Consider the following 20,028-nt stretch of genomic DNA (forward strand, 5'->3'; position numbering starts at 1 on the left):
GAAAGTGAGCAGCTCTTGCTTTCTTGGATTCTTGTCATGCATTGACATACACATTGAGGCTCTATGCTAGCCTCCTCTGTCAAGAGCCATGTCTCTCTATGTATAAAATGACGACCATATTTTGTAACACCAAGGGTTGATTTAGCAGTACTGGTGATGGAGTCCATGAACTGTGAATTGTGGAAACATTTATCAAAGGAAATGAGATTTTGGTGGTAAGGGCAGATTTCTGGTCTCGTAATTTGCACCACTTGATCTTTTCAGGCCCAATCAGGCCTTGGTTTTCCATGCACTTCCAAATCTTCATGTCAGCAACAAGTAACTTATATTGTGGAGCCACACAATCTATTTGGATTTCTTTCACGTCAGCAGCATTTTGCCTCACAAGTGCAAAATCTGTTTGACTTCTACGATTCCCATCAGTGTAGGTGATGAGGTGAGATGAGTGCTTCTTGATAAGATTATTAGCATCGGCAAAATCAAGGACTCATCGCTTGTTGTCATTACATACCCCATAACTGTTATTTGTATGACAGTGGTCCCAACATCTACAATTAAGTTCCCACATTGGATAAAAACATCTTCTTGGGGACATTCAGAAGTGTGATGTAATTCTGCCCATCAATATAGAAAAAGTTTATGAAGCCTATATTTCAAAATACACTCTTATTTAAAATATCCCTTTAGTTTGCAAGTAAATTTTGAATTGGAAGTTTTGGGCCTGACAAGGTAGGTACACTTGTTTGTTGGACATCACAAGCCAAGGTGATGAATGTGCTATTCACGTACCTCGTGTGGTCATAGAAAAGAACAAATCGATCCACATCACTTTTCTAGATTTTTAGATTTCACATCCCACAGGAACTTACCTGACATTCATTCCAATAACGTGGCAACCCAAAGAGTATATCCGATGGACACAGCTGTTTTATCGAAACACTTGGTGCCCAGCTGGAATATTGCCTTCATTCCCAATTGGAGTTGTTGTGCTCTAAGGATTGGCTTGGTTGTATAGTCTTCTTCTCCGTACAGGCCATGAAGGCCCTTGGAGGGGTGGAAGGTAAAGGCTCCCACTATCCGTAACCTCACCTCGGCACTTGATGGGGTAGAGTGGTTAGCTCTACGCCCGGCCGCCTTTGCCCCCAGGAATTAACCTGGTACTCATTTTTGGTGTAGGCTGAGTGAACCTCAGGGCCTATGTACCTCCGGAAGTGGAAATCTCATTTCTTAAATTTTACGACTTCCTGACGGGGATTCAAACCCACGTCCTTCCGGGCGGACTGAGCATGCCTTTACCGCCTCGGCCAGGCAGCCCCAGGCTTTGTTGACACCTTTATAAATTTTGTGGATGATCACAGCTACCTTGGTTCTCCAACTACCACGCCCATGGTCCCTCTTATGTTCCAGTGACATGCCTTTAGCCGCCAAGAAGCGTCAGTGCTTGCAGAAACTGGTCAGCAGTTAAACATTCTGATAACTGAATTCCTCGGGTGGTGCATCTCAAGATAAACTATAGACTAATCTGATGACAGTTATGATGTGAGATTTTCCGCAAGCCTTGTTAGGCCCGTATTTACGAACGTCAGTTTCTTTTACTGTTATCTTAGACTTCCAAAACTCGGATAACGCTCACAGCATTTATTATCTCGGTTTACCAAAACTTAAGTTTTCGTTTCAGTCTCAATTTGAACGTTGAATTTTTTGTACTGACACACGAAAAAGAATAGACTGTGGTGCCACCCTTATTGAAATGTAAACAAGTTTTTAATTAACTTTGGTGTTTTCGAATAATTTATTATAAATCATGTCCGCAATTGACCAGAAACAGAAAGAAGCTTCATATGATGTTCTTAGAGAAGGAATTGTTATTGAATTTTCTAGTAGAGAGCACTAATATAATAAAGAATAAGAACACAAATTATAGCTTACTCATTGTTTTTTGCTCATAAAATAAGGCAGTGTTTCTTAATTCATTAAAAAGTCATCCAGACCTGTACTGTACAAGATATAAGCTATAATTCATCGAAAATTAATCTTAGGCCTACCTATGTGTTAGAAAATTCCGGTTACGTTCAATCATGGATAACACTTTAGATAAGCTAAAATGCGTGTCATCATAGTCCTCAAAGTATGTAGTGCCATCTTTTTATCCACCTAAGACATTTTATAGCATAAGCTTGGTCATACTCCTCATAGCTCTGATTTTCTCTTTCACTTAAATATTCCAACCATCTACCAGCTGCCATCTTGAAAGTCTATTATCTTAGAGTTCCTGTTTTACTGCCCAAACTTTCTCCGGTGAAATTTTAAACCAATACAATACCCATTATCCGAGATAATGTGTTTGGTAATGCAAACTGAACTGTTACCTCGGTTTTCTTAGCTTTAAACCAAGATGAAAGCTTTTACTTGCAATGGTGAATGGGGCCCTTAGTGGTAAGCTACTTGCCTTATCTTTGGACTGGTGGTGCAGCACGTGATGTCTGTGGCTAAAGGTGCCCCGCTCCACGTCTTGACCGCTCACACGGACATAGTGACCCTCCTTCAGCAGCGCACCAAACGCCATCATCTCGGCGAGTGCCCAGTCGACACGGCGCTCCTTCACCATGTCCAGGCGACCCTTCAGGACTCTCTCCAGCCCCTTGTGAATCTCAAACTCCAGCTCCTTTGGAGGCGGTGTAGAAACAGCCATTCCTACTTCGGTGAGGATGTCTTCCGGCACACCTGTCTCCTGACAGACAAGCAGGTCCTTGCCTGAAATCACAGATACTCACAATGATGATTTCAGCTGGGCGTACATACTTGTCATTATTCCCATTTCTGGAAGAGACAGAGTTCAAAAATAAAAATAGTCGATCCAACTATAACAGAACCTAGATGGTCCTTATTTCAGATTTAGTTAGTAATCAAAACAGATACCATTGATGCATAACTCACTTTTCAAAAATAACACTCATGAGCAAAACACCCCCTCGTGATTTTACATCTATTTGTCAACCAGAGCTGGTAACATAGGAGTCATTTGTCTTTGCAGGAAACCGTACAGTTTGAGTCAGTAACCGGGTGATGTGCAGTTCACCAACCCTCATACTGTTCACAAGGAGATAGGAATCATGAGCTTGGAGAAAAAAACTGTATTTAACTGGCAGACCAACTTCACACGTGATCCAAATGAAAAATGATCATAGAAGCTCTATGGTAAACTGCAGGATGGAGGCAAAGCAAAGTCATCTCCGTACAGGCCATTAAGGCACTTGGAGGTGTGGAAGGTAAAGGCTTCCACCATTTGTAACCTCGGCACGTGATGCAGTGGAGTGGTTAGCTCTACGCCCGGCCGCCTTTGCCCCCAGGAATTAACCTGGAAGTCATTTTTGGTGTAGGGTGAGTGAACCTCAGGGCCATATGCACCTCCAGACGTGGAAATCTTGTTTCTTAAATGTTACGACTTCCTGACGGGGATTCGAACCCACATCCTTCCAGGCAAACCGAGCACGCCTTTACCGCCTCGGCCAGGCAGCCCCACGCGGGATAGAGGGGGGTGGGGGTGGGGTGGGAGAAGCTCTCTGTTTAAACGGAACATGACTTTCTACAAGGTGGAGTGTGTCAAGTTTAGTATTCGGCTAGCAAGGCAAGGTTTTTCGTTGTTGTTGTTATACAAGTTGCTTTACATCACATCGACACAGATATGTCTTATGGCTTTACAATGGCGAAAAATGAGAGTATCCTCCTATTCAATACGTCATATATTCTGTCATTAGATGGAGCAAACAAATTCAGACATGTTTCGGCTCGCTTGAGCCATCTTCAGTGAAAAAAATTAGGGGGGTTGGAATAATTTACATAATATAAGTTGAAAAAATGCTAAAAAACATAATGAAAGAGTAAACAAAAAAACAAAAGAGAGCCTAGACGGAAAACAAAATTAGCACAAATATACAATATTTACATCAATATGCAGAGCAAAAAACTTACTGCGACAAAATTCAGTGAAACAGGTGTTAATTTGAAATAATAATTGATACTAAAAACTGCGTTAACCTAAGAAACAAGGGAATGAGAAAACAAATGATGCAGATGAAAATGAATAATAGTAGCGCATGGTGAGGTTGTGGACCTCATAGTTTACAAATTATTGGTTTAAAAATGACAAAACAGTTTGAAATTGATGTCAAAATCATCCTAGTGGAAACCCATCACATCAAATTGGTCAGGAGGAGAGCGGGAGCAAACATTTTTGAGAGAAACCAAGCCTGAATTAACCTGCAGGCGAAAAGCCTGTGACAAGGAGAAAAAAACAGATCAGTTTAGATCAGTTTATGAACCCCACTCACAATTTAAATGAAGTCAGCGAGAAAAAGAACATTCTACTTGAAACATTCATTCCATACATTTGTCAGAATTTCCATAACACAAACAAACCCCACCTCCATCTCCCCGACTCACCACCACTGCCCCCTCCCCCTCCTCCTCACACCAACCCTCCCCCTCCGGTCCTTCCAACCTAGCAAACACAGCCAAACCAACAATAGACTCGATCACGCGACCGAGACCATCACTTTGTGAAGGCCACACCATTCGAGCTTTAGAAGTCAGCGAGTAAACTAATATCCTCTTGAAACATTCTTTCCTTATATTTGCCAAACAAACCCACCTCCATCTCTCCAACTCAACACCCCTCCCTTCCTCAAACCAGCCCTGCACCTCCCCTTCCCCCTCCGCTCCTTCCATCCTAGCAAACACAGCTGAACCAACAATAGACTCGATCACGCGAACGAGACCGTTACTTTGAGAAAGCCGGGCCACTAGAGAGGACAACCACCTACTGCACACCGTAAGTTTAAGCTTTCTTCACAACCATTCCACACTTTTTACTTATCAACCCATGTTTCTCATACAACCTCATTTTTTTCCATTACAGATTAGAACTTCATTGACGGTTTCCACTAGATTACTACAATTTACTATGCATCTGTCTTCTACCTAACACAGCTTCTCATATTTTTATATGCGGCCATTCCGACCCCTCTATAATAAGGCAAAACACCAGCCAACATTATGAAACAATAATGAAGAAAGGGACCGCTAGATTGAGAAGATATTGAGAATGCTGCCATTTCTAAAGCTTTAAATTTCATGGTGTTTTTTCCTCCTTGTCACAGGCTTTTCGCCTGCAGGTTAATTCAGGCTTGGTTTCTCTCAAAAATGTTTGCTCCCGCTCTCCTCCTGACCAATTTGATGTGATGGGTTTCCACTAGGATGATTTTGACAGCAATTTCAAACTGTTTTGTCATTTTTAAACCAATAATTTGTAAACTATGAGGTCCACAACCTCACCATGCGCTACTATTATTCATTTTCATCTGCATCATTTGTTTTCTCATTCCCTTGTTTCTTAGGTTAACGCAGTTTTTAGTATCAATTATTATTTCAAATTAACACCTGTTTCACTGAATTTTGTCGCAGTAAGTTTTTTGCTCTGCATATTGATGTAAATATTGTATATTTGTGCTAATTTTGTTTTCCGTCTAGGCTCTCTTTTGTTTTTTTGTTTACTCTTTCATTATGTTTTTTAGCATTTTTTCAACTTATATTATGTAAATTGTTCCAACCCCCCTAATTTTTTTCACTGAAGATGGCTCAAGCGAGCCGAAACATGTCTGAATTTGTTTGCTCCGTCTAATGACGGAATATATGATGTATTGAATAGGAGGATACTCTCATTTTTCGCCATTGTAAAGTGAAAACCGTCAATACGGAATGATTCTAATATCTTGTAATATGTCTTATGGCGACGATTAGGAAAGGGCTAGGAGTGGGAAGGAAGCAGCAGTGGCCTTAATTAATGTACAGCCCCAGCATTTGCCTAGTGTGAAAATGGGAAACCATGGAAAACCTTCTTCAGGGCTGCCGGCAGTGGGATTCGAACCCACTATCTCCCGGATGCAAGCTCTCAGCTGCGCGCACCTAACCACACGGCCAACTCGCCTGGTAAGGTAAGGTAAGGTTCATGTTCAGGCTAAAAGTCTTTGGGAAAAAATAAAATAAGTACTTTTTTTTTAATGCCTGCAGAAGTTGGATGAAAAATGAGGTGCTTTATAAACAAGGTGCAGGCAACAGTTTCTCTTACACCTACAACGCAGAGAGAGTCACACCCAAACTCATCAGAGGAACAGATAGCAGTAGTTGCTGTTGGATATGGTCAGGTATTTGTAATGTTATATCTAGAACCTGGATATTTAGGCATATGATCCTTTAGAGCTTAGCATGAGCTTTTCCAGTACTCATTGTTGATAACTCATGCTGGTTATTTTCAATTAAGAATGTTTTTGGTAGCAAAGGTGTGTGTGCATTATAGTACTGTGTGGGACTAGTTGTGGTTGGACAATTTTCTGCCATTGTCATTGTAATTACTGAGTGTGACAAGTACATTTCCTACTGCGTAACGTTCAAATTCTAGGGCGAACAGTTGAGAGCCTCCCTTGGTAACTGAAAGTGTAAGTCCGGCTGCTTGCTGGCATTCCTGACAGGTAAAAATCATCAAAGCCACAGAGAAAGTTTTTGTAGCTAGCGGCAGAACAGGAGGACGAGAGTTACGTGCTCAGACTGTCGAAGGGAGGATACAACAACGTACTGTTAAAGGGTGCACTTCTGACAGATGAGTACGACAGCCAGTGAAGAATTAGAAGTGTTCGAACCCCAGTATTGGCAGCCCTTAATATGGTTTTCTGTGGTTTCCCATTTTCACACAAGCCATTGCTGGGGCTGTACCTTAATTAAGGCCATGGCCACTACTTTCCCACTGCTAGGCCTTTCCTATCCCATCATCGTGATAAGACCTATCTGTGTCAGAGCGACGTGAAGCAGAATTAGCAGAACTCTATGGACAGTGGATTGTGTCCCTTTTATATTTCAAAACTGAGGGAGGAATATAATCCAAGAGCCCTCATGGCCTACGAAGCAGCTGGTAGCCTGCAGATTATGAGGTGACGCACGGTAGGCGCGACGAATCCTCTCGACTGTTATTCTTGGTTTTCTCACTGCTGTCTCACCGTCAGATGGCTCCTCAATTGTAATCATGTAGGATGAGTGGACCTCAAACCAGGCCTCAGGTGCAGGTAAAAGTCACTGACCTGACGGGGAAGATGAGAGCCACATAGACTACGCCTACTCCATGGGGCCCACGTGAATATAGGATCCTGAATATGTGGACAAGTTGGGTCAAGAACACAGTCATTTGTATTGATCATGTATGCTGAAATGCTTGGTGAAGTTTTTTTTCAGAACAAAGTGTACCTGGTCCGTACAATAGGCAGGCGCAGGAGGCTCTAAACATTTTTAAAAAAAGGCACTGTTTTGTGGATGACCCCCAGTTCTAAGACATATTTGCTAAAATGGCATTTTGCCAAACATCTGGGTTCTGGTAATGTCCCAAAGAGTTTTGTCTCGCAGGTCTTTGGGCTGAGCAAAGGCCACATGGTCAGGCAAGTCTAATCAGGACAATAACACCATGGTTTTTATTATCATCATCATCATTTGGAAACAATGAGGATCATATCAGGAACTATCCAGTCTACACCTCTGGAATGGTTACCAGTTCTTCCAAACATCTCACTTCCTCATCTCCGAAAACAAAAGGTATTGAAGAAAGAATGGCTTAAATGTTGCAACGATCCTATCCTACCAGTACATCGAGACTGCTCATTTCAAGATCTTACGCTAAAATTCAGGAACCCTCCTTGGTTACTAGGCAAGATCAAAAGATGTCATTATGATTGATCTGTATTCAACTGTGATCACAATAATAGTTAAATAACTCTTTCTAATCTTGGCTATTATTTATTTAGGTCAACTTTATGGTCCACATTGAACTGCGAAATCCCACCACCTTCTAAAAACTACCAACGTATTTATACCTCCGTGCGCAACAATCATCAGCATTCAAGAGTCTTTAAACAGAAGAGCCCTTCTAACTTCATGCATCACATTCATGTGTTTGTGAACATAACCCAGATATTTTTAACATCTTGAGAAGACACCTTGACTTCGGCTCAATTGAACTTTTAATTGAATGCAACATATTTAAGGAGCCAGCATTAATCAAAATTCTATGCGTCAACCTTAACCAGTATTTTATGAATCTCTATCAAAAACAACTTTTTAACATAGTGCAACGCATTTCTTGAGCCTTACTTTGATGCATACCTAGTACATACATATCATTTTAATGTCATTGACACTGCAATGTGTCTTAAATCGATTGAACTTCTAACATAATGTATTTATGTAGCCAGTCTTCACTTAGATTCTATGGGTTTTGCATACATTTTTATTTTAAGGCCATTGTGTCTGTACATTGATTTTATTCAGTCTATTTGTGTGATTTGCTTTATGGCTGATGATGACCTACAGTTCGGTCGAAACTAGTCCATGAATGAAGATGTAATGTAAACATTGCGTAACTTGTGCTGAAAAGGTGGACCTTAAAAAGAAAATATTTAACTGTTATTGTTACTAGGCAAGAGACCAGTTCAAGATATATTTAATGTATGCAGCATGGCACACAGGTGGAAAGCTTCTAACCCAGACAGATTAGGTCTCATCTTGGATCCAGTTGAGCAACCTCCTTTTTTCAACTTAACAAGGAGTTTGGGCGTCACTTAACAGAATTTTTTTTTTATTTGCTAGGGGCTTTACGTCGCACCGACACAGATAGGTCTTATGGCGACGATGGGATAGGAAAGGCCTAGGAGTTGAAAGGAAGCGGCCGTGGCCTTAATTAAGGTACAGTCCCAGCATTTGCCTGGTGTGAAAATGGGAAACCACGGAAAACCATCTTCAGGGCTGCCGATAGTGGGATTCGAACCTACTATCTCCCGGATGCAAGCTCACAGCCGCGCGCCTCTACGCGCACGGCCAACTCGCCCGGTACTTAACAGAATAAGAACCCAACATGGTAGATGGAAGTTCTGGAAACACAAATGGAAGATCGTCAAGGACCCTTACTGTAACGGTTCACATGTGCCTCAGACCATCCATCACATTGTCATGGAGTGCGCACTCCGTAAATTTAATGGCGCTATGAAGGATATCCACAAAGCCACCGATGAAGCTATGAATTGGTTAAGAAAACTGGATATTCAGCTTTAATTGTACTGCAGTTAGTAATGGATCAGTCCTAATTTGTAAATATGTAAACTTACTACTAATTTGAACATATTTGTATTATCGTAACAGTGAGTTCTTTTGCCATACAAAATAAAAAAGTAAATAAAAAATCATCATTTGTAAACCCACCATGAACAAATCATACACTCATTGAAGATGACGAGGCTATTTCCTACCATTAAATGTTCAAATTTTGTAACATTTTAATTGAAACGTGGCCTTTAGTCATAAGATCCAATTAGGAATTTAGAAATACAAACCAGTAAAAAATCCTTTCCAAGGACAATCAATCCAGTCTTTCCAGCTGAAGTCCTTCTGTGATTTCTTATACTCCTCATCACACAGTTTTTCATAATCATCCTTAACTTGCTGGATCTCTGCATCTGTCACGACTTGTTCCGTTATCAACTTTGCGGAATATTTCTGCAACAGTCATATAAATATGAGCATCAAAGAATGGAAAATACTATGTCTTATAGCAAGTATTCATTGCAACGAGAAAGCTACGTTGTCTGAACTTTTCTCTGTTCTTATACCAGAATGTGTACAGTATAAGTAATTGGGAAGGAACAAACAGGTGTCAATTCAAAAAATAGGAACTTGAAAAGGAATACATTGATAGGTCCTTGTCAGCCACCAGCAAGCTGGTTTCATCAGCTCTCTCGTTCTCTTGTTTGTTCTTGTCCATTAAAACATCACAATTTTACATGCTGTCACAAACATTGCTATAACTTCTAAACGACAAATTAAGTGGATATGCAGTTCATATCATGCAGATGTAGTATCTACGTACAAAAGGGTGGCACCCTGCATGTAAAGTAAAACAGTGCCTAATTACCTCCTTAGAAATCCAGTTGGGTGTGGAAGTTTCTAAAGCATGATATTTCAAGATTAGTTCAAATCTATCCATTGTTATGGTTGGAGGGAAAATTGAGGTTTCATAAAAAAGGATCCCTACTGTCTTCTGAATTGTACCCATAAGAACACGCCGAGAACTATGCACATTTCTTCCCTTGTCACTTCTTTCCACTGTCTCATTCAGGACCTTTGATTCAAGGGACTGCATTCCTGAAATTTTTTTCTGCATATCTGTTGTTCTCTCTAACAATAACGCCCACTAACACTTCATCAAAATACAGTAAATAAAGATCCCAAAACACTCATAGTTACACTAGTTGAGCCACACTTACCCGTGAAAAGGATTTTCTTGGAAGAAAATTCAAATCAACAGGTGCCCATGACCACTCCGGTTAGCATTCACTGATATTACTATCGTTATTTACATCATACGTAATTTCCTGTTGTGCATAATCATCATCTCTAACATTTTCATAATTCTTCGAATCATTCTCATCACTACTTTCACCTAATATGCATTCGAGAGCTGCTTTAGATAAATACAGATTATGCAAAGACGCTGCTGTACTGCTTACACTGATCAATGTTGATGAAACAAATTCTTTTTATGCTGACAGAGTCCGTACAGCTGTACATCAAACTGCTCCTGGCTTACGTTTCGTAGGTCTGTACACGTCGAACTGGCTTGAGCAGTTAATATTGACTTTTTGAGTTCCTTTTCTTCTTTTGTGTTAGTCTTACATTTGGTGCTTAATTTGTAGCAAAACAGTAAGGAAGCTGCACTACTTACTAATTTCAAGATATGCATAACAGTCTCTTATATCCTGTAGGTCTGGCCTAGCAAATGTACTTTCTGGTAATTAAATAAACTTCCACTCTAATGCCATTTTCTTAGTTTTATCTTCTCAGCTGCACCTCTTGCTGTTTGTGTCGGTTGCTGCATGATATCCTAGAGACAGCCAGGAATCCAAATACTTCGTTAAAGGAGGACTTAATGAAGAACAATAACCCGTAAGGACGCACGTATGTGTAAAAGTTACCCAGGCAAATTTGAAATGTATATTTCAGTTATTTCTAACGCGTTCTTCACTCCTCCCCACTCAGTACCTTTGTAGTGAATTCTTTCAAATGTCGTGACCTTGAATGAGCTGCACAACGTTGTTAGTTCCACCCATAGTGTGAGAGAAATATCGACTGCGTAAATTTCACCCTCGTGCGTGCGTGCGTGTACGTTTCAGAATGTCATTGTTGTTTATTGTTAACGACGTTGATTTTATGGACAAACAGTGCAGCAAGACAAGTGTACTTTATAGTATGTGTGCATTTTTCGGCAAGATTACTTTCTTTTTGTCCTAGATGTAGTACAACTCTACATATTCTAGGACAGATATGTACCTTACCCTTCATTCTCTTAGGTAGTGCTTTTTTCATTCCCTTTTGCCACATATTTCTTTTAATACAGAAAGAAAATTGCTATTCTTCCCGGTGTAATCGACTCTTTGTTTAGCAATTCAACAGTTGTATAGAATTCTTTCCTCTCTTTCTATATACAAGGGGCGTTCAATGTATAATGCAACACATTTTATTTCTTGGCCACGTTTGATTTTTAAAAATTGGAATTTTGTTTGGGACATCTTTGAAAATCCCCCCTTCGTCTCGTAGAGTTTCACTAAATTTCTGATAGCTGGTAGCGCCATAACTAGCCTTCAAAATAAAATGGCGTCTGTAACGGAGGTGTGTACCAGAGAGCAGTTATTGAGGTTTTGTTTGCTAGTGGCTTTACGTCGCACTGATACAGATAGGTCTTATGGCCAGTTACTTTCTTTTGGCGGAAAGTCAGGGCATCACAGATATTCATAGGCACTTGCAGAATGTCTACGGAGACCAGGCAGTGGTCAAAAGCACAATGAGCCTTCTCCACGACAACGCAAGACCTCACACAAGTCTGGGCACCCGACAGAAGCTCACAAAACTTCAGTGGACTGTTCTTCCTCATCCACCATACAGCCCGGATCTCGCACCTTCTGACTTCCATCTGTTTGGCCCAATGAAGGATGCACTGCGTGGATGATGGGGAAGTTATCGATGCAGTACGACGTTGGCTCTGACATCGACCAGTCGAGTGGAACCATGCAGGTATACAGGCCCTCACATTACGGTGGCATAAGGTCGTAGCATTGAACGGAGATTATGTTAAAAAATAGGATACTGTAGCAAAAGGATCGGGGAATAAGACGGTGTATTTGAATCCTCAAAAAAACCAGCCTGCTTTTAGAAAAAAAAAGTATTGAATTATATATTGAACTCTGTTCGTGTTTTTGTTTTATATTCACTAACCAAATATTTAACTCGAAGTGTGTCAGTTCCCCTACGTACCGTAATCACAATAAATGCACCTCTTCCATTATTTCTCCACACAATAAACAATGATTTTCTCTCTGATCCTTATTTTTATATATCCCCATTAGTAGTCACACCGTATGTTGTACTTGTCTGTCTGAAAGCCTTTCTTTCCTTACTGACATATTTTGGATAATTTCACAGAATTCAGTAAGTTTTACATTCTGCCATAATCATTTGCTCAATATCTTTCACTGTGATCATTACTTTCTTGCTAAAATTCTTATTTTTACTTAGAATTTCTTTACCCCAGTAGCCTTGCATTCTTATTCTGTTGAGCATTTTTTACGCTTTTGTTAGCCAGTGGTTATCACCAGACCATGACAAATGTTTTTAAATCAAGGAGCCAGTTAATTTTTCTATTACTCGCATTGTTAACAAATTCTGCCAAATAAAACGTGGTAGTTATAGCAATAGAATTTGATAGTTTTATACACTACAACAGATTATCACAAAACATAAAGACAACGGGACACTGAACTGAATACAAAGTTATGAAACTAGCCATTTGTTGCATACTTCTTTGACACTGTTCTAAGAAACTTGTAAATTCTAAATAGCAAAGTGAATATTGTCATTAACAACACCAAATTGTACAATTCCTTTGTATATATTAGTCTGACAGGTTAAAGGATTAATAGCTTAAATATTATTTATCACCCTATTTAAAATATGATATAAGGAACAACCCATACTTTACAAGGCATCCTTATTGTGCCTCTTGTGTCCATGCATGTACCTAGGAGGTTTGTTTGCTGTCAACATACGGAAATAAATACCGCAAGAGTACGTACCATGTCACTTTGCAATAACATCTCTGTTGAAATAATCAATTTAGTAAGAGATTCTATTTTGATAGTAAAGGAGTTTCGCAGGATATTATTTTTGTCATTTACATGAGAAGTATATTTGAGTTATTTATATGTCGGTAATACTTTCTTTACAAGATATTTTTTCGACACCCGAACGTTTCTACTTAACATTCATTTTTATATTTTTGCTTATGTAATGTGGCCTTGATTATTATTTAAAATGGTAATAACATTAACGTCGAGCAGAAATCCTCTGTGCCAAGATCCCCGCCATTACCTAACCTCACTCTCTTGTTCAACTGTCAACTGAGTTTGATAAATCGTATGGAGTGTCAAGGAGTTGTGTATTATTATTATTATTATTATTATTAATATCCCCTTCAAAATACTCTCCATTACAACTAATACATTTGTCCCTCCAGTGCTTCCACTGTTCGAAATGTTTTTCGTAGTTATCTTTAGAAATGGCTGACAGCTCCTCCCTCGTATTTTTTCTTGACCTCTTCAGTGTTACAAGTAACTAATCTTCAGTGTTGTCAAATCTGTGTCCTTTCATGCCCCTTTTCGTGCGTGGAAATAAGAAAAAGTCGCACAGAGTCAGGTCAGGCGTGGGACAGTGGAACCATGCCATTTTTATCCAAAAACTAACAGAGATGGCTCTGTGTGCAGGTGCGTTGTCATAGTGGATGAACCAGTCTCTTGTCTGCTACAAATCGGATCTTTTTTTATGAACACTATTGCGCAATCTTCTTGAAACTTCCCAATAAAAGGTTTGCACGTTGTTCACTTAAACTTGCCATCATAAAAAATGAAACAAGAACAAAACAGTGGTAGAAAAAACAATCACTGCAGGTGAACAGAACAAGCCAGGTCGACAACACAGGTGGCACTGAACTTCCGCCTAGTGGCAGAAATGCGTACTACATAAGCTTCGCTCACGGCAATGTTATTCCGGTTATTTTTGAGTACCCACTCGTACATCTGCTTCTGGAAGACTCAGTATTATTATACAGATTTAATTTTGTAGTTATTTGTGGTAAAGCCATTTTTCTATTTTCAGTCAGACAAAATGAATAAGAAAGTGAAATGTGTTGTGCTCATTACTTACATCTAAGACAGTCTTCATGCTCCGTATCGTCTTGTACATGAGAGGCTGCGTGAACGCGGGTTCGTCCGCCTCGTTGTGGCCGTTGCGACGGTAGCCCACCAGGTCGATGACCACATCCGACTGGAACTTCTGACGGTAGTCCGTGGCAACGTTGCAGCAATGGATGACGTCCTCCGGCTGGTCAGCATTTACGTGGAAGATGGGGGCGTGGACCACTCGTGCCACATCGGTGCAGTAGACAGAGGAGCGAGAGAAGCGAGGGTCTGTCGTGAAGCCCACCTGGTGAAAGCAAGAGAAAATGCTATCAGAACACTGCGGACATACATTGATCAAATGCAGATTCCTCTGATATTCCTGTATTTCTTGCATGCTACTTCCTTATTTTAGGTTTGTTTTACCTAAGCTGTACATTAGTAACGTGATTTGTTCGAGCCTGGAGCATTTGGAAAAGGGCACGTCCACAGTTCGGAGCGTACAGACTATGTACAGTGAGATCCACACTTCACCTCTCTGCAGCTTGAACAGTATTGTGAACTTTTTTGACTAATGGACTTTCCTTCTTTTCATCGAGAAGTGATGGCCTGGTAGGGTTACAAGGGTGAGGTCTACCACTAAGTGGATTTGCCTGAAACGTCCGAAGAACATTTTAACATTTGTCTTTCACTATTCTAATAACTATAAAACCAGCATCTTCCTCTTCGGCCTGTGGGTGGGGGTGGTAGAATATATCCACGGGGCGACAAAAATGGGCCACTGGGGAGAATGAGTTGGCAACTGTGGGACCCTTAGCCGAGTCCATTTCTTCCACTTTCTTGTGCCAGGCTCCTCACTTTCATCTATCCTACCCGACCTCTGTTGTTCAACTCTTATTCTTTTTCGACCCCGACGGTATTAGAGCAATAACAGGCCTGATAGGGATATTCTGGCTAATCAACACTGTTGATGGTTATGAATTTCATGTTTTTGGTCCGTATTGAACAATATATAAGTAATAATAATAATAACTTAAATGTTTCCACCTTTTCAATACAATATATTCACAAAATTACAAAATTATACGGTACTAGTTTCGACCCATCTAGGGGTCATCATCAGCCGTATTGGAGCAAAGATCATTTGTGGCGAAATCCTAAGACAATATTATTTTAAAGAATAACAAGTGAAATGAGATGTTATGGTAATAGTTAATAATACAAGGAATATACATAATAAGAGGTTTTTAACAAAGAATAAAGTATAAATGGGGTGTTGTAAAAATTATAATCATGGAAATCAGTAAGTTCTTGTATTGAAATGAAATATGGCTTAGGAAGAGGGCTTAAGGTGGGGCTGAAGGGTGCGGGAGAAAGTGTAATTGTCTTGGAAAAGTACCTTTGATTAAATTTAGGATTGAGTTTAGGTTGGCTGCCAAGATTCAGTGCACCCCCAGTCCCACAAACGAGCCACATACAACAGCCTAGTTCACCGAGCCTTCAGCATACCTATGTCCAATAAAGATCTAAAAAACGAACTCAACACAATCCGCGGAATCGCAAAATTCAACGGCTTCAGCAATCATTTTATAGAAAGGATAATCAATAAACACAAACATCGCCCAAAAACTACCCTCAAAAAAGAAATAGCCAAACCTCTAACATTTTCCACCTTCACGTTCAACAATGATATCTACAAGTTAACCAACATCTTTAAGAAACAAGGCATTAAAATAGCCTTCAAAACCAACAATAAGAACATGAATGTTTTATACAATACTTCACACATCAACAAGACCAACAGTTTTTTAAAATCAGGAGTTTATAGGATCAAATGTACCACCTGTAAAAAAACCTACATCGGGCAAACCGGGAGAAACTTCATTATCAGATACCACGAGCACACTAACGCAATAAAATACAACAAGTTTTCAGCCATCGGCCAACACATGCAAGATTATAACCATAATTTCACCAATATTGAACAAGACATGGACATCCTCGTATTAGCAAACAAGGGCCCTTTACTGAACATAATGGAAAATTACTACATACACCTAGACCAATACTTTAATGCCAGTCACAATCTCAATGAAATCTCAGAGAAACCCAACATACTCTTCGATCTATTTATCACTTTCCTCAGAAACAATAATGCAGCCAACCTAAACTCAATCCTAAATTTAATCAAAGGTACTTTTCCAAGACAATTACACTTTCTCCCGCACCCTTCAGCCCCACCTTAAGCCCTCTTCCTAAGCCATATTTCATTTCAATACAAGAACTTACTGATTTCCATGATTATAATTTTTACAACACCCCATTTATACTTTATTCTTTGTTAAAAACCTTTATTATGTATATTCCTTGTATTATTAACTATTACCATAACATCTCATTTCACTTGTTATTCTTTAAAATAATATTGTCTTAGGATTTCGCCACAAATGATCTTTGCTCCAATACGGCTGATGATGACCCCTAGATGGGTCGAAACTAGTACCGTATAATTTTGTAATTTTGTGAATATATTGTATTGAAAAGGTGGAAACATTTAAGTTATTATTATTATTACTTAATCAACACTGAACAGTCCGTTATTGAACATTATAAATATTCCAGCTAAATCATTCCTGGTTACCAGTATTTCGCCCCAGTGTGCTAAGTTGGGCTCATCAGTTGGTAAATAGTACAACCACCAAGACGCATGGCTAGTGCATACCGTGAAGGCCGCTGTGTAGGCTATTTGGAGCCACCAGCAGTGCCAGTGCACTATGAGAGACTTTGTCTCATTTTCAAAAATTGATGCCTGCCTGGCCATCAGATGATAAAGATGTTGATTCCCATAAGAAACCTCCAAGTAGCCTACGCAGTGGCCTTCACGGTATGCACTAGCCATTCGTCTTGGTAGTTGTGCTATTTACCAACTGATGAGCCCAACTTAGCACACTGGGGTGAAATGCTGGCAACCAGGAATGAGTTAACTGGAAAATTTATGAAGTTCAATAACGGACCATTCATATTGGTATTATAAATTTACTCATTCGGAACAAATATTTCAGGTTTCCTATGGGAATCAACATCTTTATCATTAATCAACACTGTAGAATAGGGGTGGCAATCTTTGTGCAGCAGTTGCATCTTGGATGAAAGGCAACACTGGTCTAAACAAGAACAGCTGTGTCCTACAAAATTCTGCAGCCCCTGCTGCTGCAGAAGCAGCAGAAATTTTGCTCAAATTCAGTGGTGCTCAACATATCTAACAGAACCCCTTACAAGCATGCATACAAGTATATCTTATATAAAAAAGGCTTTATCTGTATCCCAGTTTCATCAGGAGGGCAGCCATTCTCTCTCTACATGACTTGATTTGACATTTGTTTGTTCCTTTCGAGTGGGTGGGCAACAAAATAGGAATTTATTGCATTTCATTTTTATTCGTCCCTCTAGAAGATCTAGTTTTATTTTACATGCAGCATGTAATTTAAAAAAAGTGGTCAAAATTCCTGTATGGATTCGTCATATGTAGAAAAGACAAAAGTGTGTGCTCTAGAACATGGCATGTGAAGTGGAGGGATGTGCGCGGCAACCAAGCATTTTTGGATCTTTTCCTCTTCTCTACATATTAGGAAGTCGTACCTGATTGTTGACCACTATGTGGATGGTGCCATGGGTGGTATAGTGGGGGAGATCCGACAGGTGGAATGTCTCATACACCACTCCTTCTCCACAGAAGGCTGCATCTCCGTGCATAATTATGGACATCACCTGCCGGCAGAAAAGTTACACATCATCAGCAAGAGCTCCTGGCACTACTAAGACCAAGAGAAGACAGACAACACCGGGACTCGAACCTTCTTGCCTTCGACGTCCCCGATCTTGAACTGCTCCGCCCTGGTGCGGCCTTGCACCACGGGACCCACGGCTTCCAGGTGGGACGGGTTGGCCACGAGGCTGAGGGTCATCCTCCGTCCCGTTACCGAGTTTGTCTTCTCGATGTGGGTTCCCAGGTGATACTTGACGTCCCCAGAGCCCGTGTCCGTCGGCGTGGACATGGTGAACTGGGTGAACAGCTCGTTCAAGGGTTTTGTGCAGATGTTGGCCAGCACGTTGAGACGACCGCGATGAGGCATTCCGATGATGAACACATCTACTCCTTGTGTTGAGGCTCTGAAAAAGTGCAATATGCATCACAAATCGTTTCTGTCTAACTGCTCGGTGGGAGATAGACCGTACATGGCATGCCATACCTGTCGATAATCTGTTGCACGGCCGGTATCAACATTTCACAGCCTTCTATACCAAACCGCTTCTCGGCACTCCACTTACGAGCCAGGAACGCTTCAAAGCCCACTGTCTTTATCAGGCGGAACAATATGGTACGCTTCTCCTCTCTGGTCTTCTCCAAAATCTCTGTGGGTAGAAAGAGTAATCACAAGGTCTCTTAAAGTGGAAGCATTCTGGCCAGTTTCACACATCTTTATGTCAGGTTTCTTTTCACAAGGAAAGTGCATGTTTGATAAAACTCTCACAGTTGAAAGAGAAATTTAGTGTGAAGTCCTGTGTTTTTCAGTCGTATCTAAGGGTAAGCAGAAAACAAATATGTTATATGAGTTGCGCAGAATCTGGTCTTTAAAACGTACAATTAAAGGTGTGTTTCAAACTGTACTGGAAATCAAAGCAAAAACTACAGAACTATTTCCAGAATGTGAAGACAGTGTGTTCTTGGTGCGTTGTGACAGTCTGGAGTGCTTTCAGTTAAACAGAGTGAAGTTGTTTGTTTTGTTTAGAGGTCTGCAGACCTATTGTTATTGCAACTGACAGCAAGTAAACATCACCAAACTCAATAGCTGTAGTCACTTAATTGAGGCCACGGCTGCTTCCTTTCCACTCCTAGCCCTTTCCTGTCCCCTTATTGCCATAAGGCCTATCTGTATTGGTTTCAACGTAAAACAAATTGTAAAAAATAAAACCAATGGAGGAATGTGCCTTTTCAGATGGTTGCTTCAAGACTCATCATGGTATTCTAATATTGGAAAACTAAAATAACCTGAAGGTGTTATAATGTTTATCTACACTTTCGGAACAAATTTAAATGATAAGACTTGCTGCAAATTGCTGGCATAATAGAAGTACACTACATTGCCATTAGACTCATCTGAGGGCCTTGGTCTGGCCATTCCATTTCAACAAACCACTTGGTTATGCTAACGGTTGTATTGTCCTATTGAAAATGAAAATGGCTAGTTCCAAATTGTTGCCACAGGGTAGGTAACATAGAATTGTCTAATACTGCCAGGCATTTGAGGTTTGAGGACCTAAAAATAGGCCAGCACTACAATACCTCAGAGAATGCCTCAGTGTGCTCATCCATTGCTCTAGAGTTCACAGTGGCAACAAGCATTCTGTTCAGTGATCCGCAGCTTCCCTGTGAAATCCTCCATACCCAGATGCTAATTGAGAGTCTGTGACCAGAGTTTCTAATGAAGGTTGCGCATTTGACTTCATCACAAGTCAGAGGCATCAGTGGTCCCTCTCACTTAATTGTTTTGAACCGGGCGAGTTGGCCTTGTGGTTAGGGGTGCACAGCTATGAGCTCGCATCTGGGAGACAGTGCGTTCGAACCCCACTGTTGGCAGCCCTGAAGATGGTTTTCTGTGGTTTCCCATTTTCACACCAGGCAAATGCTGGGGCTGTACCTTAATTAAGGCCA

At 40.4% G+C, this 20,028-nt stretch overlaps 2 protein-coding genes across 10 annotated transcripts in view; one reads left to right on the top strand and one right to left on the bottom strand.

The window, feature by feature from the left end:
- The window catches only part of LOC136885533 (phospholipid-transporting ATPase IF), a 266,970-nt gene that overhangs the window by 169,940 nt on the left and 77,002 nt on the right, over positions 1-20,028 (top strand). The gene's annotated exons all lie outside the window — the stretch shown is intronic.
- Positions 1-20,028, bottom strand: part of LOC136885536 (2-oxoglutarate dehydrogenase complex component E1) — a 149,438-nt gene that overhangs the window by 25,843 nt on the left and 103,567 nt on the right. For all 4 annotated transcript variants that reach the window (XM_067158142.2, XM_067158144.2, XM_067158145.2 and 1 more), the window contains 6 exons: positions 18,566-18,728; positions 18,170-18,485; positions 17,955-18,083; positions 14,344-14,622; positions 9,426-9,588; positions 2,450-2,754 (listed from right to left, as the gene is read on the bottom strand). In XM_067158142.2, the coding sequence (XP_067014243.1) occupies positions 2,450-2,754; positions 9,426-9,588; positions 14,344-14,622; positions 17,955-18,083; positions 18,170-18,485; positions 18,566-18,728 (1,355 nt within the window). The remainder of the gene's footprint in view (positions 1-2,449; positions 2,755-9,425; positions 9,589-14,343; positions 14,623-17,954; positions 18,084-18,169; positions 18,486-18,565; positions 18,729-20,028) is intronic.

The sequence above is a fragment of the Anabrus simplex genome, chromosome 14 (assembly GCF_040414725.1).
Source record: "Anabrus simplex isolate iqAnaSimp1 chromosome 14, ASM4041472v1, whole genome shotgun sequence".
Lineage (NCBI taxonomy): Eukaryota > Metazoa > Arthropoda > Insecta > Orthoptera > Tettigoniidae > Anabrus > Anabrus simplex.